General features: G+C 60.3%; 1 protein-coding gene across 9 annotated transcripts in view; it reads right to left on the bottom strand.

Annotated features, from left to right (window-relative positions):
* Window positions 1-441: 441 nt before the first annotated feature.
* The window catches only part of ZMIZ1 (zinc finger MIZ-type containing 1), a 221,228-nt gene continuing 203,183 nt past the window's right edge, over window positions 442-18,486 (bottom strand). For 7 of the 9 annotated variants that reach the window (XM_036337244.1, XM_036337251.1, XM_036337248.1 and 4 more), the window contains 12 exons: window positions 17,579-17,656; window positions 16,801-16,975; window positions 16,143-16,284; window positions 14,426-14,636; window positions 13,798-13,903; window positions 12,725-12,885; window positions 11,692-11,759; window positions 11,325-11,393; window positions 10,685-10,929; window positions 9,270-9,436; window positions 5,451-5,708; window positions 442-4,073 (listed from right to left, as the gene is read on the bottom strand). In XM_036337244.1, the coding sequence (XP_036193137.1) occupies window positions 3,966-4,073; window positions 5,451-5,708; window positions 9,270-9,436; window positions 10,685-10,929; window positions 11,325-11,393; window positions 11,692-11,759; window positions 12,725-12,885; window positions 13,798-13,903; window positions 14,426-14,636; window positions 16,143-16,284; window positions 16,801-16,975; window positions 17,579-17,656 (1,788 nt within the window). In that variant the 3' untranslated portion in view covers window positions 442-3,965. The other 2 variants (XM_036337252.1, XM_036337253.1) reach the window with 2 other exon arrangements.

The raw sequence follows: 18,486 nt of genomic DNA, 5'->3' as shown, positions 1-18,486 counted from the left end.
TCAACACCCAGGGCTTGAGGCCTGGGCTTGGTTTTTCATTCCCAAATGCTCTGGACAGCGCCCTCTGGGGCCAAACATGGGGAACAGGCTCCTGTTCCTTTAACCCAGAAAACAGTGTTGTTGGCTACCAGAGCCCAGCCAGCACCCCTGGCCCTGTTCAGGCCCCGCTCCCCACCTGCCTGTCCCACCGCTGGGGCAGGGCCTGCTGAGACAGGGGCCCAGAAGGCGAGGGCACAGGCTCAAAGGCTCTCACCTGGCCCCGGGGTTTCAGGGCCTCTTCCAGGGGCACCCAGGGCAGGAGCTCCTCCGACTCAACACTAAGCCACCTGCTTCCTTTCTTTTTCCTTCGCAGGGTGACTGGGCAGGGTGGTGGTTTAAAAGCAAAAACAAAAATGCCCAAACCACTCCTGAACGTTCACAAAATAGCTAATTCGCCAAACCTTCATTTTTGTCCATTTATTTAGAAAAAAATTAACATGGGCAAATGAGATACCTCAGTGTTACAACAGAGTATAGAAATGTCTAGCAATAGTCAAATAATTTGATCTTTAAATACAAAATAACCACATGAACACCTAATATACAGGTTTCATCTGAATACATATTTATTAGATAAATATTAGAAGTTGTCACATCATCTAACTACATACAGCTTTGCAAGACTAGAAACCACAATTACTTTTTCTGAGCAGTTTAAGGTATGAAATGACTGCATTGTACACGATGTACAAAGACGATGGAGATTTCTGTGGGAGTTACTTCGGGCCGCACGGTGGGTGTGTCTATGTGTGTGTACGTGTGAATCACCTGTGATCATGATATCAAAAATTATACAAAGTATGAATTTGGTTACAATTTTCTTCTGAAATCCCCATTTCTTTTCATTATTTCCATAGCACCCTAAAAATACACAGGTGGCAGGACTAGTACACTGAAGCTAAATAGTACATGTAGGTAAAATAAAAACAAAACAGAACAGAAGTTCCTTTCCACACGGGGTCAGAGTATATTACATAGTGAGACAGATGCAGAGAGACCTCACAAACGCTAACAACAGGATCTAGTTTTTCACGTTAAGATGGAGTTCCAAGCCTTTTGTTTTGTAAAATAAAAACAATACACATTCCGAGGGAAATGAATGCATCTGTTAGCATGTCTCTATTTCTCATTTACATATGTACACACGTCGCTTGAGTCGCTGCTGCTGACATCTCCCTGCCCGGGTGGGCCAGGCGGAGGGAGCAGACAGGTAGCTCTCTGGGGGTGTAGGGCTTCCGTTAGGGAGAAAGTATTAGACGTTTCTCAAAAAATAAAATGGTTACAGGGAACATGATACATGGGTAAAGCTTCAAACCAAGGAGATGGGGTGATTGCCTGCACGTGGGCCTCCCAGCCGGCCGCCGGCGCCCTGTCCGTCTGTGGAGTGGCAGCTGTGGCCTGGTGCGTGCCTGGCGCGGAGAGGGGCTTGCCGAGGCCTCGTTTTTGCTGAGGTTACTTATGGCTCCAAGTGGTCATCCAAACAGGATCAGGGAAGCATCTCCTGAGCTCAGAATTGCCCTGCTGGGGGAGGCTGCCCCCGGAAACTGCCACCAGCTGGGGCCTTCCCAGCCCCGGGGGTCTTCATGCCTCCCTCGCTCCCTGGCCTGGCCCCCAAATCGCTCTGGAAGAGTTCGTCCCAGAGGGCGGCCTTCGGCACCTCGGTTCAGGAAGGCTCTTTGCTGAACTTGCTGGTGGGGGCCCGGGCTTCCCCAGAGAGGGCGGAGGAGGTGCCTGGAGCCCCGCTGTGGGAGCAGTGCCCTCCTGCACTAGGAAGCTGTGCGCAGGTCAGCTGAGCAGAGCAGGGACACCCCGACAAGAACCAGAACGAACTCCAGGCCTCTCTGGGGAAAAGTACACGGCAGGAAGCAGGAACTTCTAGGGAAGGTGTCTGTAAGTCTGTCTGGGGCGGAACATTCCCACGCGCCCGACCCACCAGCCTACCAGCCGGGGCTATGGGCACTGGGCAAGGACGGCCGCGTGCTCCCTGGTGCGTCTCGTCCCACCAGCCTGGCCTGGCTCTCCCAGTGGGCAGCTTGGTCTCTAACTCACGGCACAGCCACCTCTGCGCTTCGTCCCTTCATCGGTACAAATAGCCCTGGTTGCTTTTTTGTTTTTGTGGTTTTTTTTTAAAAAAAGGACTCGGTCTTTGTCGTTGAGTCAAGGCATTTTAAAAACACCAGCAAAGGCTATAACCAGGTCATGAAAATGCTAAAGATTATCAAAGACAATACTAAAATATTCACAAAGATATTTACAAAAGCAATTCTTAAAATAATCGATTTGCATACTGAACACCACACTTTTTGAAAAAACCTCAACAACGGGACAAAGGAAACAAGGTGGGAGCGGACAACAGCAGCTTTCCTTCCGGAAACCTTGTGCTGGCCGCTGGTAGTGACTGGAAATCGACAGCTAGGCCCGTCCCGGTCAGAGGCAGAGGAGTGCTGGGACCACCCGCCCCGCCCCGCCCCGCCCCGCCCCAGGGAGCCGGAGACTGAGAACACAGGTGGACAGGAGAGCAGGAGGCCCCAGGCAGCAGCAGGGAGGGCGCAGCGAATTTACAGACGTGACACAAGTGAGCCGCCGGCCTAGCAGCGTCCCAGGCCGTGCGGTGGAGGGAGCAGAGCACACACAGCTACCGGGAGACTCAGAGCAGCCGGCGAGTGGGAGGGAAAACCAGAGGCTGCTTCTGTCCGAACCAGCAGGAGTGTGGGGTGAGCTTTCGACGGCAGAGGGACACAGAGGGGAGCGGCTGGCAGCCAAGTGCGGTGCCCGAGGCAGCCATGCAAACACCCTTGATGCTTGTGGGCGCGCCCCGGCACACACAGCAGCCTCGGACATCGGCAGCCAGACAGCGGGGGCTGGAGACACCGATGCCGGGTTCCTGCTGCTAAGCCCGCACACACCCGAGCCAGCATCTCCCGTGCCTTTCCACCATCCCACCTTGCCGTCTGCGGGGGACAAAGGGGAATCAGGAGAGAGGGAAGCGGGTGTCCCACATAACAGTCTGGGAGAGGTGGGAGAGGAGCAGGAGGGCGGACACAGCACACATGGGAGAATCGGTTTGCTTGCTGTCCAAGTCCAATGTTCTCTTCTCCAGATGACTTTGTAGCTTTAGGCTGTTGTTCAAAAACAGGAGTGGCTTGGAGCAGTTTTAAGTTGCCATTCCTACTGACCACCTGGCGGCATTCCCCCGCCCCCAACTAAGGGCACAATAATTTCCGCTGGGCACTCGCTCTCTGCCCTCCCAGGCCCGAGCCCAAAGGTCGTGGAGCCACCTGCTGTGCTGTCCTGGCTCTGAGGAGGCCCTGACCCTCTCCCCACCAGCCCCCAAGCAGGAACGGCACACCCTCTCTCAAACACAGGATCGTGTCCTCCTTTTCTGCTTGCTGAGACAGAGTGTCTACAGGGTATCTTGGCTAGAGGTCAGGGGTCGAGTGGCAACCGTGGCCCCTCCGTGAGTGGGCTTTCCCAGAGGCTTGTGCTTTTCTGTGGTGGGTGACGGTGGTGGGCGGGCTGTTCCCCTGCAGCCGACTGTCACTGCTCCCCAGGGCTCGGCTGCCTGGGTCTGGGGGCTTCTTTTGGGCTCAGTCACAGAAGGAGGCTCTGGGCCAGGAAGCAGGGAGGCAGGGTTACAGTTTGGAAACTGGAAGAACCTGGCGGCCACTGGAGGTCGTGGGGGTCAGCACACGGAGGGACCAGGAAGCTGTCGGGTGTCCTCTCACCGCGCTCCCATCGTCAGGATCATCTTCCGGCCGGCTCCGGGCACCGGCTCCAGAGCACAGCCTTCACAGGGCACCCTCCGCCCCTCCTTTCTGAGGCCACGGCAGGGGGGAGGGTCTGAGGACTCGGCTCCCAGCGGGAAAGTGTGTGGGACGACGGGAGGGAGCGGAGTGGGGAGGGGTGGCCCCGGCGGAGGGCGGCCTTCAGTTGTTCTCAAAGAGAGACAGGAGGTCATCGTTACTATTGCTCGGCAGGTCGGGGGGGTCCAGGTACGAGAGGAGCTCATCGGGATTTGTGAGTTCTGGCAGGAGCTGGAGGAGAAATACAGAAGCCAGATGAGGTGCCGGCGGAGGGGCTGGTGAGGGACACGGGGCATCCCCATGCCCGTTCCCTTGCCTGCCTGCCTCCCAGGGTCCTGGCCCGACAGGGGAAACGAGCCGCTAGCTGTCCCCAAACGCCCGTGGCCACGTGTGGTCGGGCACCCACGCTCGCTTCAAGCCCACCAGCTGGGAAGGCCCTGGCGGGGCGAGGCTTCCTCGCAGCAGACCCTCTGGCCCTGGCACCTGCCCCAAGGACCTGCAGGTCCAGTGGGCCTCCCAGCAGAACCCAAGTGCATAGAGGCGGTTCCTGCAGCTCCTGCTGCCCGGATCCCTCGCTCTCAGGAGCTCTCCGCTCCTTGGCAGGCCCCTGGCAGGCTGGCAGCACGGCCCTGGCAGAGGCTGCAAGGTTCCTACCCTCTACCCTGAGGCCCTTGGAGTCTTTCTGTCACAGGGGGGCCTCGCAAATCTAAGGCACCCCCTGGCCTGCTTGGTGGAGGAGAGCTGGGCAGAGCCCCGTGACCGCACAGTGAGGGCACCCATTCACCCCAGACTGACACTGCGGGGCCACAGGTGATGGGGCTGGGACTGCAGGGCAGGAGGGCTCAGGAGAGGGCAGGCCTCCTTCCTGGAAAGCTAGAGCCTGGGGCTGGGGAGGGAGGGCAAGTTCTGCGGGCTTCCTGTCTCGCCCTGGCCCGCCCCCAGCATTCCGAGCATCTCCTCCCATCTTTCAGGCCGTCCAGCTCTCAGGCGGGAGACTGAGTCTCAGCCTCCCACGTCCGCCTCAGCAGCCCCCGTGACCGGAGGCTGGCCCCTCGCACCCCGTCCAGGGGCCTGTCTCAGAGTGAGCGATGGAGCAAGCAGAAGCAAGGGCATGGATAACACACGGACAAGAAACTGGAGACAGACACACACCAGTGAGACAGAGGGGCTGTCATTCCAGCCCCTCCCCTGCCCCGACCAGAGAGTGTGGCAGACACGGAGATGGCAAACTCAATGTGGGCGGAGAGGGGAGGAGGGGAGGGGGAGAAGGGCAGGAGCCTCCTACGCTGCCTCCAGACCGGGCCCAGAGGGACTCTGTGAGGGCCTGGGGAAGGTGGAGTGAGGCTGGGCTGCAGGGGCGAGGGGCAGGGGCTGGGAGGGCAGGGGAGGGGACCCTTGGACCCTCAGTGAGGCTTCCCCATGGTGGGGGTTCCTGGTTTTGAAGACAGGGGAGACAAGCTGCCTGGGCCCACACACCACCCACCCAGCCCCTCACAGCTACACCTCCTCCACCCGGGCCTTGAGCCTCAACACCCAGCCCTGCTCTTTGGGCAGGTCTCGGGCGCCAGGCCTAGCCCCAGGCCAAGGCAAGTGGGGACCCCAACTTACATCCAGCGAAGGCTCCGGCATGTCGGATGCTCCCTGCGCTCCGGCCTGACCCTCTAAGGCTGAGGAGGGGTTAAAGGTCAGGTCGCTGTGTGGATGGTTGCTGGGAGCGGCCTGTGGCGGTTGCCGGGGAGGCTGGGAAGGAGGAGGAGGAGCCCCACTGTGATGTAATGGAGGCCCTGACTGGCTGCTGGGGTGTGGGACGTGCAAACCTTGTTGTATGGAGGGATGGGGCTGGTCAGAACTGCCAGCGTGTGGCATCTGTGGAGGAGGAGAGAGCAGGAGAAAAGAGAGGTGAGGTGACGAGGCACAGCGACGGATGCCTGGAGAAATGAGAACCAAACAAAACCAGGAAAACAACACACCCCCAAAACAGAGCCACCCCTACAAAGCTGAATGCTGCTCCTTTTTTTTTTTTTTGCAGAGAAACAAACAAAATCCTCCCCCAGAACTGCCAGTTGGGGAGGTTGTGGAGGGCAAAATGGGGAAGGGGCGTCTGAGGCTGTGGGTCCAGGAGGGAGGTGGCCAGGGGCTCGGAGACGAGCAGACAGCGCCTCCCAGCCTGGACTCCACCACAATGAACAACAGCGAGGGCAGGATGGACAAGCACAGTGGGCAGGTTCCCAGGGCGCGGGTGGGAGGTGCTGCTGGCAGCATGGTGCGGGCGCCAAGGGCCGGGGGAGGAGAGCAGACGCGGACAGACAGCATGGGGCAGGCGTGCAGCTCATGGGTCTGTGCCCCCCAAGAGGGCACATAGGTTTCCTCCAGGAGCCTCGGTACTGGCCCTGCCTGGTGCCCTGGGGCAGGGAGAACCGAGCCTCAGTCAAAGGAGCCGAGTGGGGCCTCCCAGACTCTTCCTCCTGCCACCCACCTACTGCTGTACCCCGGGGCGCTACAGGAGGCAGGCACCGCCCCCCTCCAGGGCACCAGGGCTTGCCCAGGGGCCGCCTTGCTAAGGTGGAGGTGGGTGGTGCCTCTCTGACAGGTGAACTAGAGGACCCACTTTCTCCCGTGGGCATATGCCCTGAACATGGGGGCTGTGGGTGGGCAGGGGAGGTGGTGCATGGGGCTTAAACTTTACTGCTGGTCTGTTGGCTGTCCCCCTTCCTTCAGAGCTTGGGTCTCGAAGAGAAAGTCTGAGTCCAGCCCTCCCCCTCCCCCAGCATACCTGCAGGCCCTTGGCCCACGGGCACTGCCAGTGAGGGGAGCCGCACGGACTCACCAGGACAGCCTGGTGAGCAAATGTCTCCTTGGTCTTTGGTACGTCCTCCCCTTCCCACCTTTTGGGTCACACGAAGCATTCCTTTTTCCCTTTGTGGGTTTGAAAATGGCAGCCACACCTTCCCTGATCTTCTCTAGACTAGTTCCTCTTCCGGTTCCCTCTTGCTGTGGGCTGGCCTCTGCCCTTGGCCCAGGTGGTCCCTTGGAGCAGTGTCCCGCCAGCCGGGGCCCTGAGATCGGGGCACAGGGCACCGAGTGTGGGGTACACATACGGTGAGAAGGACCAGGAGGACCGGAGGGATAGGGCCAGCTTCTGACTCTCACCCATGCCTGTGGATGCCCCATAGGGCACATTCTGGGGGGCAGGAGGGGCTCCACACTCCTGGGGCATCCCAGCCCAGGACAGGCTCCAGATGTGCTGACACAGCTGTTCCCTGTGGCCCTGACATTCTGCTGGAGTCAGGGGCAGGTGCTCTCTGGACCTGCTGACAATACCCGTCGACCTGCCACCTGGCTGAAGCCCTCCCGGCAGTCCCTGTGCACAGGGGACTCCTGGCCAGCCGTGCGCTCAGCTGGGGCAGGCTGCCCTGGCGGGGCAGGTGTGGGGGGCGTTCATCTGTGACCGCACCACCCCACCCCACCTTGCACCGCTGCACCGCTGTACTTCTGGGTCCAGTTGCCATCTACAGAGAGCCCAGAAATGGGGAAGGACAGTGCATATTTGGGGAGCCTCCTGGGGGACCGTGAAGTCAACTCATAGGCTTAGATCCCCGAGGAACCAGACGCAGGGCTAACAAGGCAAGAGAAAGCCCCGCTGGACACAGGCAAACGACATCTGCTGCCATTTGCCAGCGCTGGGGATTGTGAGGCTCTGATGTGCAGCATGTGAGAGTCGGCGGGTGTGGGGCGCTGGGGACTGTGAGGGCCCCGATGTGCAGCATGTGAGAGTCAGGGGGTGTGGGGTGCTGGGGACTGTGAGGGCTCTGGATGTGCAGCACTGAAAGTTGGGGGGTGTGGGGTGCTGGGGATTGTGATCAGGGGGTGTGGGATGCTGGGGATTGTGAGGGCTCTGGATATGCAGCACTGAAAGTCGGGGGGTGTGGGGTGCTGGCCACGGAATGCTGAGGTCCTGGGGGGGCAGGACTGGGAAAGGACCCCAGAAGTAGGGAGCCCCACAGGGCAGAAAGTACCTAGCCGAAGCCCTAAGAAAGCAGCTATTTCTGACCTGGCATTCGGGGGTCCTGCAGGAAAGCTGCTACAGCGCCCCTCACCCAGATTCCTGGTTCTGCCCCTGCACTAACCATCGGGTGGCTTTGGCCCCAGGACGGCCCACTCTCGGTGGCAGGGCCATCTCCATGTCATGTGTGTGGGACACAGCCCAGCCCAGAGGCCCCTTCCTTCCAGGCCACGTGACAAAGGGCCTGAATGGCGCCTTTCGGTGTATGACGACCCAACCTGCTGCCAAACAGGACCCCTCTGTGGGAGTCCTGGCCCTTCCCTCCTGCCCTGTGGCCCAGGACCCCCTGCTGGGCCTCACCAGCCTCCTCCCACTCCTCCCCTCTCAGGAGCAGCCAGAATCACTGAAGCCTCAGCCTTCGGCCCTCGGGATTCTCCCAAACCCCGACTGTTCTTGTCCACTCAGGCCCTGCCAGAACTTGGCTCCATTAGTGCAAGGCCCGCGTCTGTCCTGCTTCCATCAGGTACAAGGCCCAGCCCGGGCCCAGGCTAAGGAAACGCTTGCTAAATCGAGTGGAAGCATCTAGTACTCACTGGCCTCCCACCTCTGCCGCCAGGGCCACGGGGCAGGAGGCCTCTGGGTGGCAATGGACACCTTGCCCGCAAGGGCTTTCTCAGGAGTGCAGGGATGTGTGACAGGTAAAATGGGACAGGAGTGAATGCGCCCGGAGAAGCAGATTTCCCGGCATTTCTTTTTGCAGGAGGTGGTGATACCCTAAGGATTCAGACCCCTGGGGAGTAAGTGCCTGGGTTTGGGACAGAATTCTACATGGCCGGGGCTACAGTAAGATAATGTAAGAGTGGGTGTAAGTAGGGGAGAGAGGGAGGGAGTGGCATGTGGGGATGTGTACAGTGAGGCTGTAGATGGGGTGTGCATGTGTGTGAGGCTGTAGATGGGGTGTGCATGTGTGTGAGGCTGTAAATGGGGTGTGCATGTGTGTGAGGCTGTAAATGGGGTGTGCATGTGTGTGAGACTGTAAATGGTGTGTGCATGTGTGTGAGGCTGTAAATGGGGTGTGCATGTGTGTGAGGCTGTACATGGGGTGTGCATGTGTGTGAGGCTGTACATGGGGTGTGCATGTGTGTGAGGCTGTACATGGAGTGTGCATGTGTGTGTGCAGGGAGGAGCCTGAAGCTTCCATCTCCTGAGCCTGTGTCCTGGGTGAAACAGGTCCAAGGGTGCCAATGGGCTATGACCCAGCCCAGATAGTCTCTCACTCCTTCCTGAGCCTCAAACTCAATTCTCAGCCCTCCCCTTGGCCTGGGAGGAACGAAGCAAACACTAGAAGGTCCTGGGGGAGCCGTCTGCCTGTCAGCCCCACGTGGAGGTGGGGGCTGGAGGTGGGATGAGGAAGTGGTACTCACAGTTTCCTGCATGGGGTGGCTGAGGGGCTTCTCCAGGGCAGCCATGTTGTTGGGCATGTCTGGTGGGTGGGAGAGCTGGGGGGGGCCATGCATGAAGTCGTTCATGGATGTCCCACCGGGATTCCCATGGGGGAAGTCAAAGTTGCCGTGGCCCTGGTAGTTGTTGCCTGGGGGGAACAATGGGCAGGGTCACGGGAGGGAAGACAGCACCCCTGGGTTGCAGGCGGCGTGTAAATTAAGAATCGAGTCCTGTCCTTTGAGGCCCGAGCTGGCTCCTGCAGCCTCAGCATCCGGGCTGTGCCATGGGCAGCCATGCGACCTCGTCCAGTGGGCCTCAGCCCCAGGGCCTGTGCTGCTCTACGGCTAGGAGCGGCGGAGTGGGAGAAAGGGGGGCCTGGTCCCTGTGGGCAGGGGACACGGAGTGAGGCCACGTCTCAGGCCTCTGCAGGATATGCCGAGCTAGACCCTGGACCTGCTTCCCCCGCGCTGCCACAGGGCTGCACCTCATGGCTGGGACGACCATCCCAGAGCGGGTCAGATCTGCCAAGTTCACAAAGAAAACTGCGTCAGAATCCAGACGACACCATTAGAAGCCAGCTGTCTGGCCTCCCGGCTGCTGTGCCCCAGCACGTGGCCTTGGCGAGGTCAGATCAGCACCCGGGGAAGCTGGGCCTTGGCTCTTGCGGACACGTGCTGTGGGACACTGCTGGGTGGGCTAGCCTCTCTGGGCCTGCATCACCCAGGAGTTCTGTGGACCTAAGAGCAGGGTCCTAGGAGGGAGCTGCTGCCCCGTGTCCGAGGGGGCGGGTACTTTCTAGAAATGGCCATACGGTGAAGCTTGGTCTGGGCACCAGAGAGCATGAGGTCAGTGATGGTGACCTTGGTAGCCCAAGGCTGGAGCTCCAAATCCTGGGACTCTGCCCCTGGCAGGGTGGCAGCATTGCAGAGACAGGGACAATATAGACGTCACTGAGATGGGGGGCGGGGGCAGAGAACTCCACGTGAGAGTATTCTGCTGGTCCCAGTGAGCACTGAGGCTGGGGAAAGGGTGGCAGTGTGCCCCCAGCAAAGCAGGCTCGGGAGCCCCGGGCTTGGCACCTGCCTGCCTGGAGTCAGGAGCAGGCCAGGCAGAGTGGGTGGGAGAGGCCGGAGGCTGGCTCCTGGGGCAGCTCTTCACTCAGGCTTCCCAGCTGGGCGCCAACCACAGGGCTGGATGGAACAGGCAGTTGGACTAAGGTGGGAGGTGCATGGGCTGCTGTACTCCCAAGTCCAGTGATGTGGGATTGTCCTGGGGGGGCGTATGCCACCTCTGCCTCTTCACAACGCCCCCCCCCCCCCTTCTGCCACCATCAGCAAAGAGGTCCTTTGCCCCCGCTGGGACCCCGGTGCTGTCCTCTTTGTCTGGTGTCACCCACCTTGGTTGCTGTAGTCGTTGGAGTTGTTGGCCCCAGGCGGCGGTGGGAGTGGGTAGGGGGACGGGCCAGGGCCCAGGGCTGCGATCATCTCCATGACGTTGGGCATGATCATTTGGCTGGGACTCATGGTCTTGAACCGCTTGGAGGGGATGCCGTCAGGGTCATCCTTAATGTGCAGGTCCGACTTGATGGGCACTGGCCGCCAGCTGCACGTGGGGTCAATGGTGACCTCTTCGAACTCGGAGCTGGGGGAGGAGGGGGCAGAGCTGAGGCTGCAGGGGGCTGAGCTGGGACCGGAGGTGTCCTTGCCCAGGTCCCCTGCCCCAGGCCTATGACAGAGATATGGAGTTTTTACAGCATGTGAGAGAGAGGGAGACGGAAGCTAGGAAAAGTAAGTGGCCGGGCACCGGGCAGCTGGCCCCACCCAGAAGTGGCTGCTGGGGGCATTGTCAGCTTCCTACCCTGGCTGAGTTTGGTCCTTTCTGGAAAGTGCATTTGCCCCCAGGTACAGGAGCCACAGAGGCAAAGTCAGAGGAAGGTGAGAGATGGGGTAAGGGTGTCAGGGATGTTGACATGCTCACCCACCCAGGCTGCCATCCCCGCCCTCTGCCCCCCGCGCCCCTCGCTGGGAGCCACTTACTGTTGGATGGCATTCAGAATGCCCCACATGTACTGATCCACCTCCAGGCCCTCCAGCAGAGCAGTTTTACTGGAAAAGGAGAGAAAAGGCTTGGCCGTGCCCCTGGACCCTAAGGGGTGGGCGCGCAGCCCATCCCGCCCACTGTGTCAACCACACCCTGTCCCCGCTGCTGGTTATGCTGCAGGTACTGCCAGGAGGCGGCCCTGTGACCGCTTGCTACAAGGGGAGTATGACTATGCACAGCTCCTGTCATCCGAGCCTCTGCTGTAGGTGGGTTCTTGCTGGCTCTTAGGGCCGGCGGAGGTGCTGGACCCCAAAGAGCAGGGCCGGGAGGCTGAGGAGCTCCACTGGGGTGGGTGTCACTCACTTGCACACAGGACATCGCCAGGTCCCTCTCTCACAATTCAGCTGCAGGTACGATTCCAGGTCAAAGCACTGCAGAGGCCAACAGACAGACAGACAGACAGAAGCGGTCAGGACTCTCAGAAACTGCTTTGATGCAATGCTACTGCTTCCGAGACCCTATGAAGGCCTCCCACCAGGGAGGGAGACATGGTGGAGAGATGCAGGGCTGCCTGGTGGGTGAGGTTACTTTTCTGTCCCCGCACACCTCTGCCCAGGCCCCCTCACACCACCCTGTGCCTATATCCTTCCTGGTTCCCCCGCAGCTGCCCCTCACTGGTCGTGCCCTTAACTGCCCCTCTTGCTGAGGCTGGGGGCAGCATGGACTCCAGTCTCCCACCCACCCAGCCCAGGTACTGAGGACACACATGGTCCAGTGTGTGTCAAGTAAGTGACCAGGTGTCCATCTTACCCACATCGTTCTCCCATAGGAAGCCCTGGGAGGTGAGTGGGAGGGCGGGGCTGAGAGGGCAGCTGGCCCGGCCTGAAGCCTATTCTCCTCCTGCCCACCCTGCAGGCCACACCTGGCTCCTCCCGGACGGCTTCCCACACCCTCTTCTGGGATTCCTTCCCTGAGCAGCCCCAGGACAGTGAACCCCGCCACCCCGGGCTGCCTGCATCTGCACAGCATCTGCTGTAGCCACCCGGACTGTGACGGTCACTCATTTCCTGAGCACCTGCTCGGGCAAGGCCCTGGAACACAGCAGTGACCGGGCAGAGGCGTCCCTGCATCAGGTCCTGAACCAGCCGGGGCTGTATGGGCGGGATTTCCAGCTGGCACCCGCCATCTGCCGGGGCAGGAACAGCCTAAATCCAGTTCTGCAGCCTCCTGGCCCCAGCCCCGAGCACGCAGGTGCTCCAAGAGTAAATGATGGCTGACATGGTGGAATCACTGCTGGTGGCTACTGTGTCCTTCAGAGGTCAGGGGCAGGCCCTGCGGCCCCATGCTCCCCCCTCACCGCCCCGGCCAGACACCAGCGGCTCTGCGGGCGGCTCACCTGGACGTGCTTGCAGTCGTGACCTCGAGCAGGCAGCTGGATGCGCCGGAATGTGATGGGGCACTTCAGAGACACTTTGATGGCCGTCTGCTCCACGCCGTCTTCCCCATTGAGGGTTGTGTTGCCCGACGAGGCTGCCACGCTGCTGAAGTTCCGCTTGACTGTGGGGTGGGAGGCACAGGTGGGTAAGGAGGGCAGTCCCTGCTCCACACGCCCCTCCCCACTTCCTCAAGCAGCTGAAACACTGGTTCTCTGCCCTCCCCGACACTGGGAGGCTCTGTGAATAACTAACTAGCCAAGGGAGCTCAGCCTGCCGGGCACCCCTGGCGCCCCGCACTCTGCAACGGCAGCCCCACGTACGACACGTGTGGAGTGCGCGTGCACCTGGAGGGACCGCGCCAGTGCCCCAGGCTCCGCAGAACAAGCCCCGCCTTCCTAAGAAGGGGACTTTCTGCAACACTTGCAGAAACCCCGTCTGGCACTTCTCCACTGATTTTCTGGGTCAGCGGAGCCTCCTCAGGCACTTCTGCACTTAATTCTGTGAGTGTGGAAACGAGAATGGACAACGGACTGCCCGGCGGGGTTCTCGGGAACAGGCGGCAACATGCAGCATAATCACAGGGAGGAGCAGCAGGGCACCTCCCCGCATGGCGCCCCCAGAACGGTCACCTGGGGACTCCTCCAAAGGGACGGACTCTGAGACAAGTCGTTTTGTCTACAGTTAGGCGTGAGCTGTGGGGGCCTCCCTCCCAGTGAAGATGCCTCCCTTCTCCAGGTCTTCCCATCCTTCCAGGTGCTCACCTCCTCTAGGCAGCCCACCTGGCCTGTCTGCACCACAGGACAGGCTTGTGTTAATCAGCCTCACATCCTGTGATGTGCACCCGGTGGGTCAGGATTCCCACCGGGTCTTACAGTTCCCTGCTCATTGGATCATCGCCATGGCCCCGGAGGAGGGCAGGAGCCAGGGCTGGGGTGTGGTGTCAAGGAGCACTCAGGGCCCCGGGGTGTCGCACACGGAACCAAAGGTCCCCGATGGGCCGTGCCTGGGAGGCTGGGGTCTGGCGCGCACTCACTTTTGGTGATGCAGTGCTCAGCGGGCAGGAGGCGCTTCTTGAGGAGGCCTTGCAGCACGGAGCGCACGGATGGCCGGTGGACCAGCTGCAGCACGAAGAGGTGGGACTGCAAGGAAGAGTGATGCTTGGTCCTGTCCCACGGCCCCCATGGCCCACCCACCTGTAGCCTCTTCGGCTGCCCCTGTACCCGAGGCCCCTAGGAGGCCATGTCCACAGTGACACACTTCAGGAGCAGGTGCCCCGAGACCTGGGGGAGAAAGCCCTCAAGGGCCAGGAAGTGTCCTTGGACCTGGGAGTCAAGGGACCCCTAGGGTCACTGCCTGGGAGCAGCTGCCTCTGCTCTAAGCCAACAAGGCTATGACAGACACTGAAACGCCCTGGGATGGGTCGGGGGACACTGGGCATCAGGACTGGAGCCTGCCTCACTTCCCAGCCCTGCCCACCACTGCCCCCCCCGCATCCTCCACCCTTTCTGCCCGAGAGTGTCCCTGTACGTTTCTGGGGTGTGCTCCTCAAAGACCACTTCAGTGGCTGTGGGGATAGGGCACGAAGACCCAAGGACAAGGCTGAGAAGGGGGGTCGAGGACCTTGGCTCCCTGTGCTGTGCCCAGCGCTCCCCCACACTCACACAGCAGCAGGCCGTGACGGTGATCTGGATGGTGTTGCGGCCTGGCTGGCACACGTGCTTGAGGTGCAGGGGCTTGTGGGAGGTCTTGTTGTCGCCGCGCTCGATGGTGAGGGGTGTGGCGTTCACGCTGACCTGCACTGAGGCCGGCCAGTTGGTGTTCATCTGCCGGTCCTCGTGGTGGTAGCACTTGAACTGCAGCTCCAGGTCAGACCTGGGGGAGGGGCGGGGTGACGCGGGGCTCAGGTCGGCTCTGCCAGGGGGCTGCCCGTGGCCTCCATGACACCTCGCCAGGCCACGCATCCCGAACTCAGTACAGCCCCATGTGTCATGCAGACCGTATCCTTGGCCTCAACTGCTCCCCCAGCCTCCCCAAGCTCTCCTCTCTCACCCTGGATATCCCCGCTGCCCTCACCTCCAATCAAAACCCATCCCAACAACCCAGTTCCCCCCATAAGTCCACATACCCATTCACTCCAGCCACCCCCTCACCCCAGCCATGATCTCCAGCCCTATAAGGGCCATGCCTCCCCGCCCAGCACCCCCACCCCCCGGACAGGAACAGAGGATCTAAAAGACACTAATTTGACAAGACCAGCCGAAAGGCTGATTATGCCCATTGCAAGGCTCCTGTTGTGTGGGAGAAGCACCCAGGCCAGGATGGGGTCTGGCTCAGGCCCCCTGAGTAGGACTTGAAGACACATCACTAAAAGGAGACACATCACAAACCCAGCAGTGACCATATACACATGAAACCCAGCAAGGCTACAGGAAACCTCGTAGACAAGGGCACTCATGGGTAAGGAGGGGTGGGTGAGCAGGGCCCCTGCACCAGGGTCTCTCCACCTTCCTGCTGAGTACCTGAGCCGCATGCCCTCACGGCCACCCAGCTGTCTCTGGCCCTCACTGCAGCCTGCTCGAGGTGGCAGGTGTGTGGGCAGGTGTGTGCATGCACCATCTCAGACCGATCTCCTGCCTCCGAAGTGCTCAGTGGGCAGCTGAGTGGCCCTGGTCACAGGCATGGCATGGAATCGAGTCCTGACTTAGAAGGAAGGACTGAGGGTGCAGGCACCACCAGGTTCTGGCATCCAAGAGACCCAGGCCCATGTCCCAGCTCCGCCCCTTGCCAGCTGTGAGAACCCCCCAAGCTAATCAGCTTCTCTGGCCTCCGTTTCCTCATTGTTAACCGGGTAAGCACTGCCTACTCAAAAGGTCAAAGATCAGGCATGGAAGGCAGGAAACACAGGGCCTGGCCCAGCAGGGACCTCCAGCCGCTCAGACGCCTGCCCTAGTGTCTGAGCAGCAGCCCTGCCAGGTGGCAGCCCCGCCGTCTTTAAGGCTTGTCCGTTCTGCCCCACCCAGCCCTGTTCTCACTCCAGCTTCTCTCTCCACATTCCTGCTCTGGCCACAAGGAGCCGCTCTCAAGTTCCTCTTGCCAGCTCAGGGCCTCTGCCCTTAACACCCTGCACTCAGCCTGTAGGTCTGGGAAGCCGTCCCTGACCACTCTCTTGGGACTGGGGTGAGTGACAGCTCTCTTCCCTCAGGCCACATGGGAAGTTGCTTGTCTGTCTCCTGTACCTGCAGGTTCCCCACGACATCCCCAGGGCCTTGTGCACGGAGGGCCCAGTCAATGTTGCTGAACAGGTGAAGGTGGCAGGCTGATGTCACCCCCAGGGCCTTCCCCACCCAGCCTGGGCCGGTGCCCCCGCCCTGAACTCACCTCCACATCAGCGTCTGGTGGACTGTGGGCCGCAGGTGAAAGACATGGTTGCTGACGGCCAGGTTGTGCTCAAGGCGGAAGGGCTCCAGCACCACGCCATCCCGCACGGGGAACGTGAGCCGCAGCTCGTCATTGTGGGTGGCTGGGTGGGGGAGGAGCCGATGAGCCACAGGCCTCTGGCCGCCACGGGCGCACAGAAGTGTGGGCTCCGGGGCGTGGGGGGGCTCATTCACCCCCATCACACGCCCCCTTGGCTGTATGCTCAGAGGAACACACAGGTGTGGGTGCAAACAGGGCCACAGAAGCTGGGCTGTGTGCTCTACTATACACCAGCAAGCCCATCACTTCTCCCAGTCTACCAGGCCCCATCCCGGCCATCCCTGTCTCCTCCTCCCCCCACAGGCTCCCTGCTCTGGGAGCCCCGGCTTCCTCTCCCAGCCCCTTCCCAGCTTCTTCTCCCCCAGCCTCAGGTGGTAGGCAGGTGATGAGGGTGCTGGCAGGTGGAGGGTGCTGGCAGGTGAACCCCACCTCAGATTTCCCTTCTGGGTGTGGCTTTCAAGCCCTCCTGCCCTTTCTACATGCCCAGTCCCCAAAAGCAGGGCAACCTCCAAGCCCTTGGCTCCTGGCCGGACACAGGCAGGGAGAGTGGGGCGCTCACCTGGGGGTGGTGGCAGAGCACTCATATTTGGCTTGATGTCAGGTGGGAAGGGTGGCTTAACATCTTGGCTGGGGGACAGGTAAGGGGGGATGCTGCTCCCAGGGGTCATGGGGGGTGTGGGATTCCCTGGAACAGGCGAGTGGGGGTAATTTGCCACAGGAACTGGCCTGGGAGGCTGGAAGGAAAGAGAAAGCACACATAGGTTATGGGGTCACAGAGAGAGAAGGGTCCATGGCTGTGGACATACACCCCACCCAACCCAGGTCCTAGGCTATGGGCCCTGCTCCCCTGAGGAAGGAGAGCCCCTGGAAAAACTACTCCCTCCTTCTTGGCTGCACCCAGGCTTCTGACCCCATCAGAAAACAGGTAGGAGGTGCAGGGCCCCCCAGCCCATTTGACCAATGGGGACCCAGGCCCTGGGTGATGGGGACTTGTCTGATGTAACCCCGGGAGGAAAGAGCTGGGCCAAGCCCAGGGTTCCTGCTCCCACATCATGACTCTAGGCCACCCCACTGGGGTCTGCAGCATCATAGGGCAGTGGCTCCCCAGGAGCCCCTCTCCCTTTCTCTCTTAGTCCCCACCTTGCTTTCTTCCAGGACCGGTCAGGGCCACCCATACGCCGCGCCCCCCCCCCCCCGGCCCTGCCACCCGAAGTTGCGGATTCTCTGGCCAGGCACATGTGCCCCAGAGCAGATGACCTGAGAGTGCACCCCATTGCCAGGCCCCCCTCACATTCGGAGGCACTTGGGGCATAGTTCCTAAGACAAAAACTACGCACCCTATTGACGTTCCCTTGGCTGTAGTTACTGTAGCTGCTTCCCGAGAAGGTGTTATTCTGTCCATTAAACTGCTCCGGCTGTGAAAGCAAGATCAAGAGCACGTGAGTGGAGAGAAAGCCGCTCTCCCTCCTGCAATGAAATCTGCCGGGAGTACAGGGGTGCTGAAGAGGCCCCCCGTGCTGGGTGGGGAGGAGAGGGGGTAGGGCAGCTCACCCCCTGGGGGCAGCGTTCCCCTTCTCTCTGTCCATAGTTACTAACTTAGCAAAAGAGCTTACAAAAACACAAACACGATTGTGCCGAAGTTGGAGCAAAAATAGTAATGCCACAAGGCAGGTGGCCTTGTCAGTTGACATAGTTCCTTGGCAAATACATGTAAGCTATTTCCAGAGTCTTCTAATCCCAAAGAAGGAAGACACTATGTGCCCGAAGACATTCATCGTAGTATCATTTCAAAAGCGAAAAGTCGGAAAAACCCAATGCCCACCAGACAGGAAGGATAAATACGGCAGCTACCTCCGGGGAATGCGAGGCGGCCAGCGCAAGTGGAACCACGGGACACGGAGGCAACAAGTGGCATGCTCATGATCTCCTGTCAGAGATTAAAACATTGCACCACGCCCTGGCCGGTTTGGCTCAGTGGATAGAGCGTCGGCCTGAGGACGGACGGGTCCCGGGTTCCATTCCGGTCAAGGGCACGCACCTTGCTCGAAGTCTCTTGGCCCTGGTTGGGGGCATACGGGAGGCAACCAACTGATGTGTCTCTCTCACATCAGTGTTTCTGTCTCTTCCTCTCTCTCTAAAAATCAATGGAAAAATACCCTCGGGTGAGGATTAAAAAAAAAACCACAGCCACAACTCTACACCATGTTGGACACGCACGTGGAGAAACAGGGTTTTGATGAAATGT

This window comes from Myotis myotis, unplaced genomic scaffold, assembly GCF_014108235.1.
Source record: "Myotis myotis isolate mMyoMyo1 unplaced genomic scaffold, mMyoMyo1.p scaffold_m19_p_15, whole genome shotgun sequence".
Taxonomy (NCBI): domain Eukaryota; kingdom Metazoa; phylum Chordata; class Mammalia; order Chiroptera; family Vespertilionidae; genus Myotis; species Myotis myotis.
Note: the sequence above shows the minus strand (reverse complement) of the source record. Positions and strands in the feature narration are given on the sequence as shown.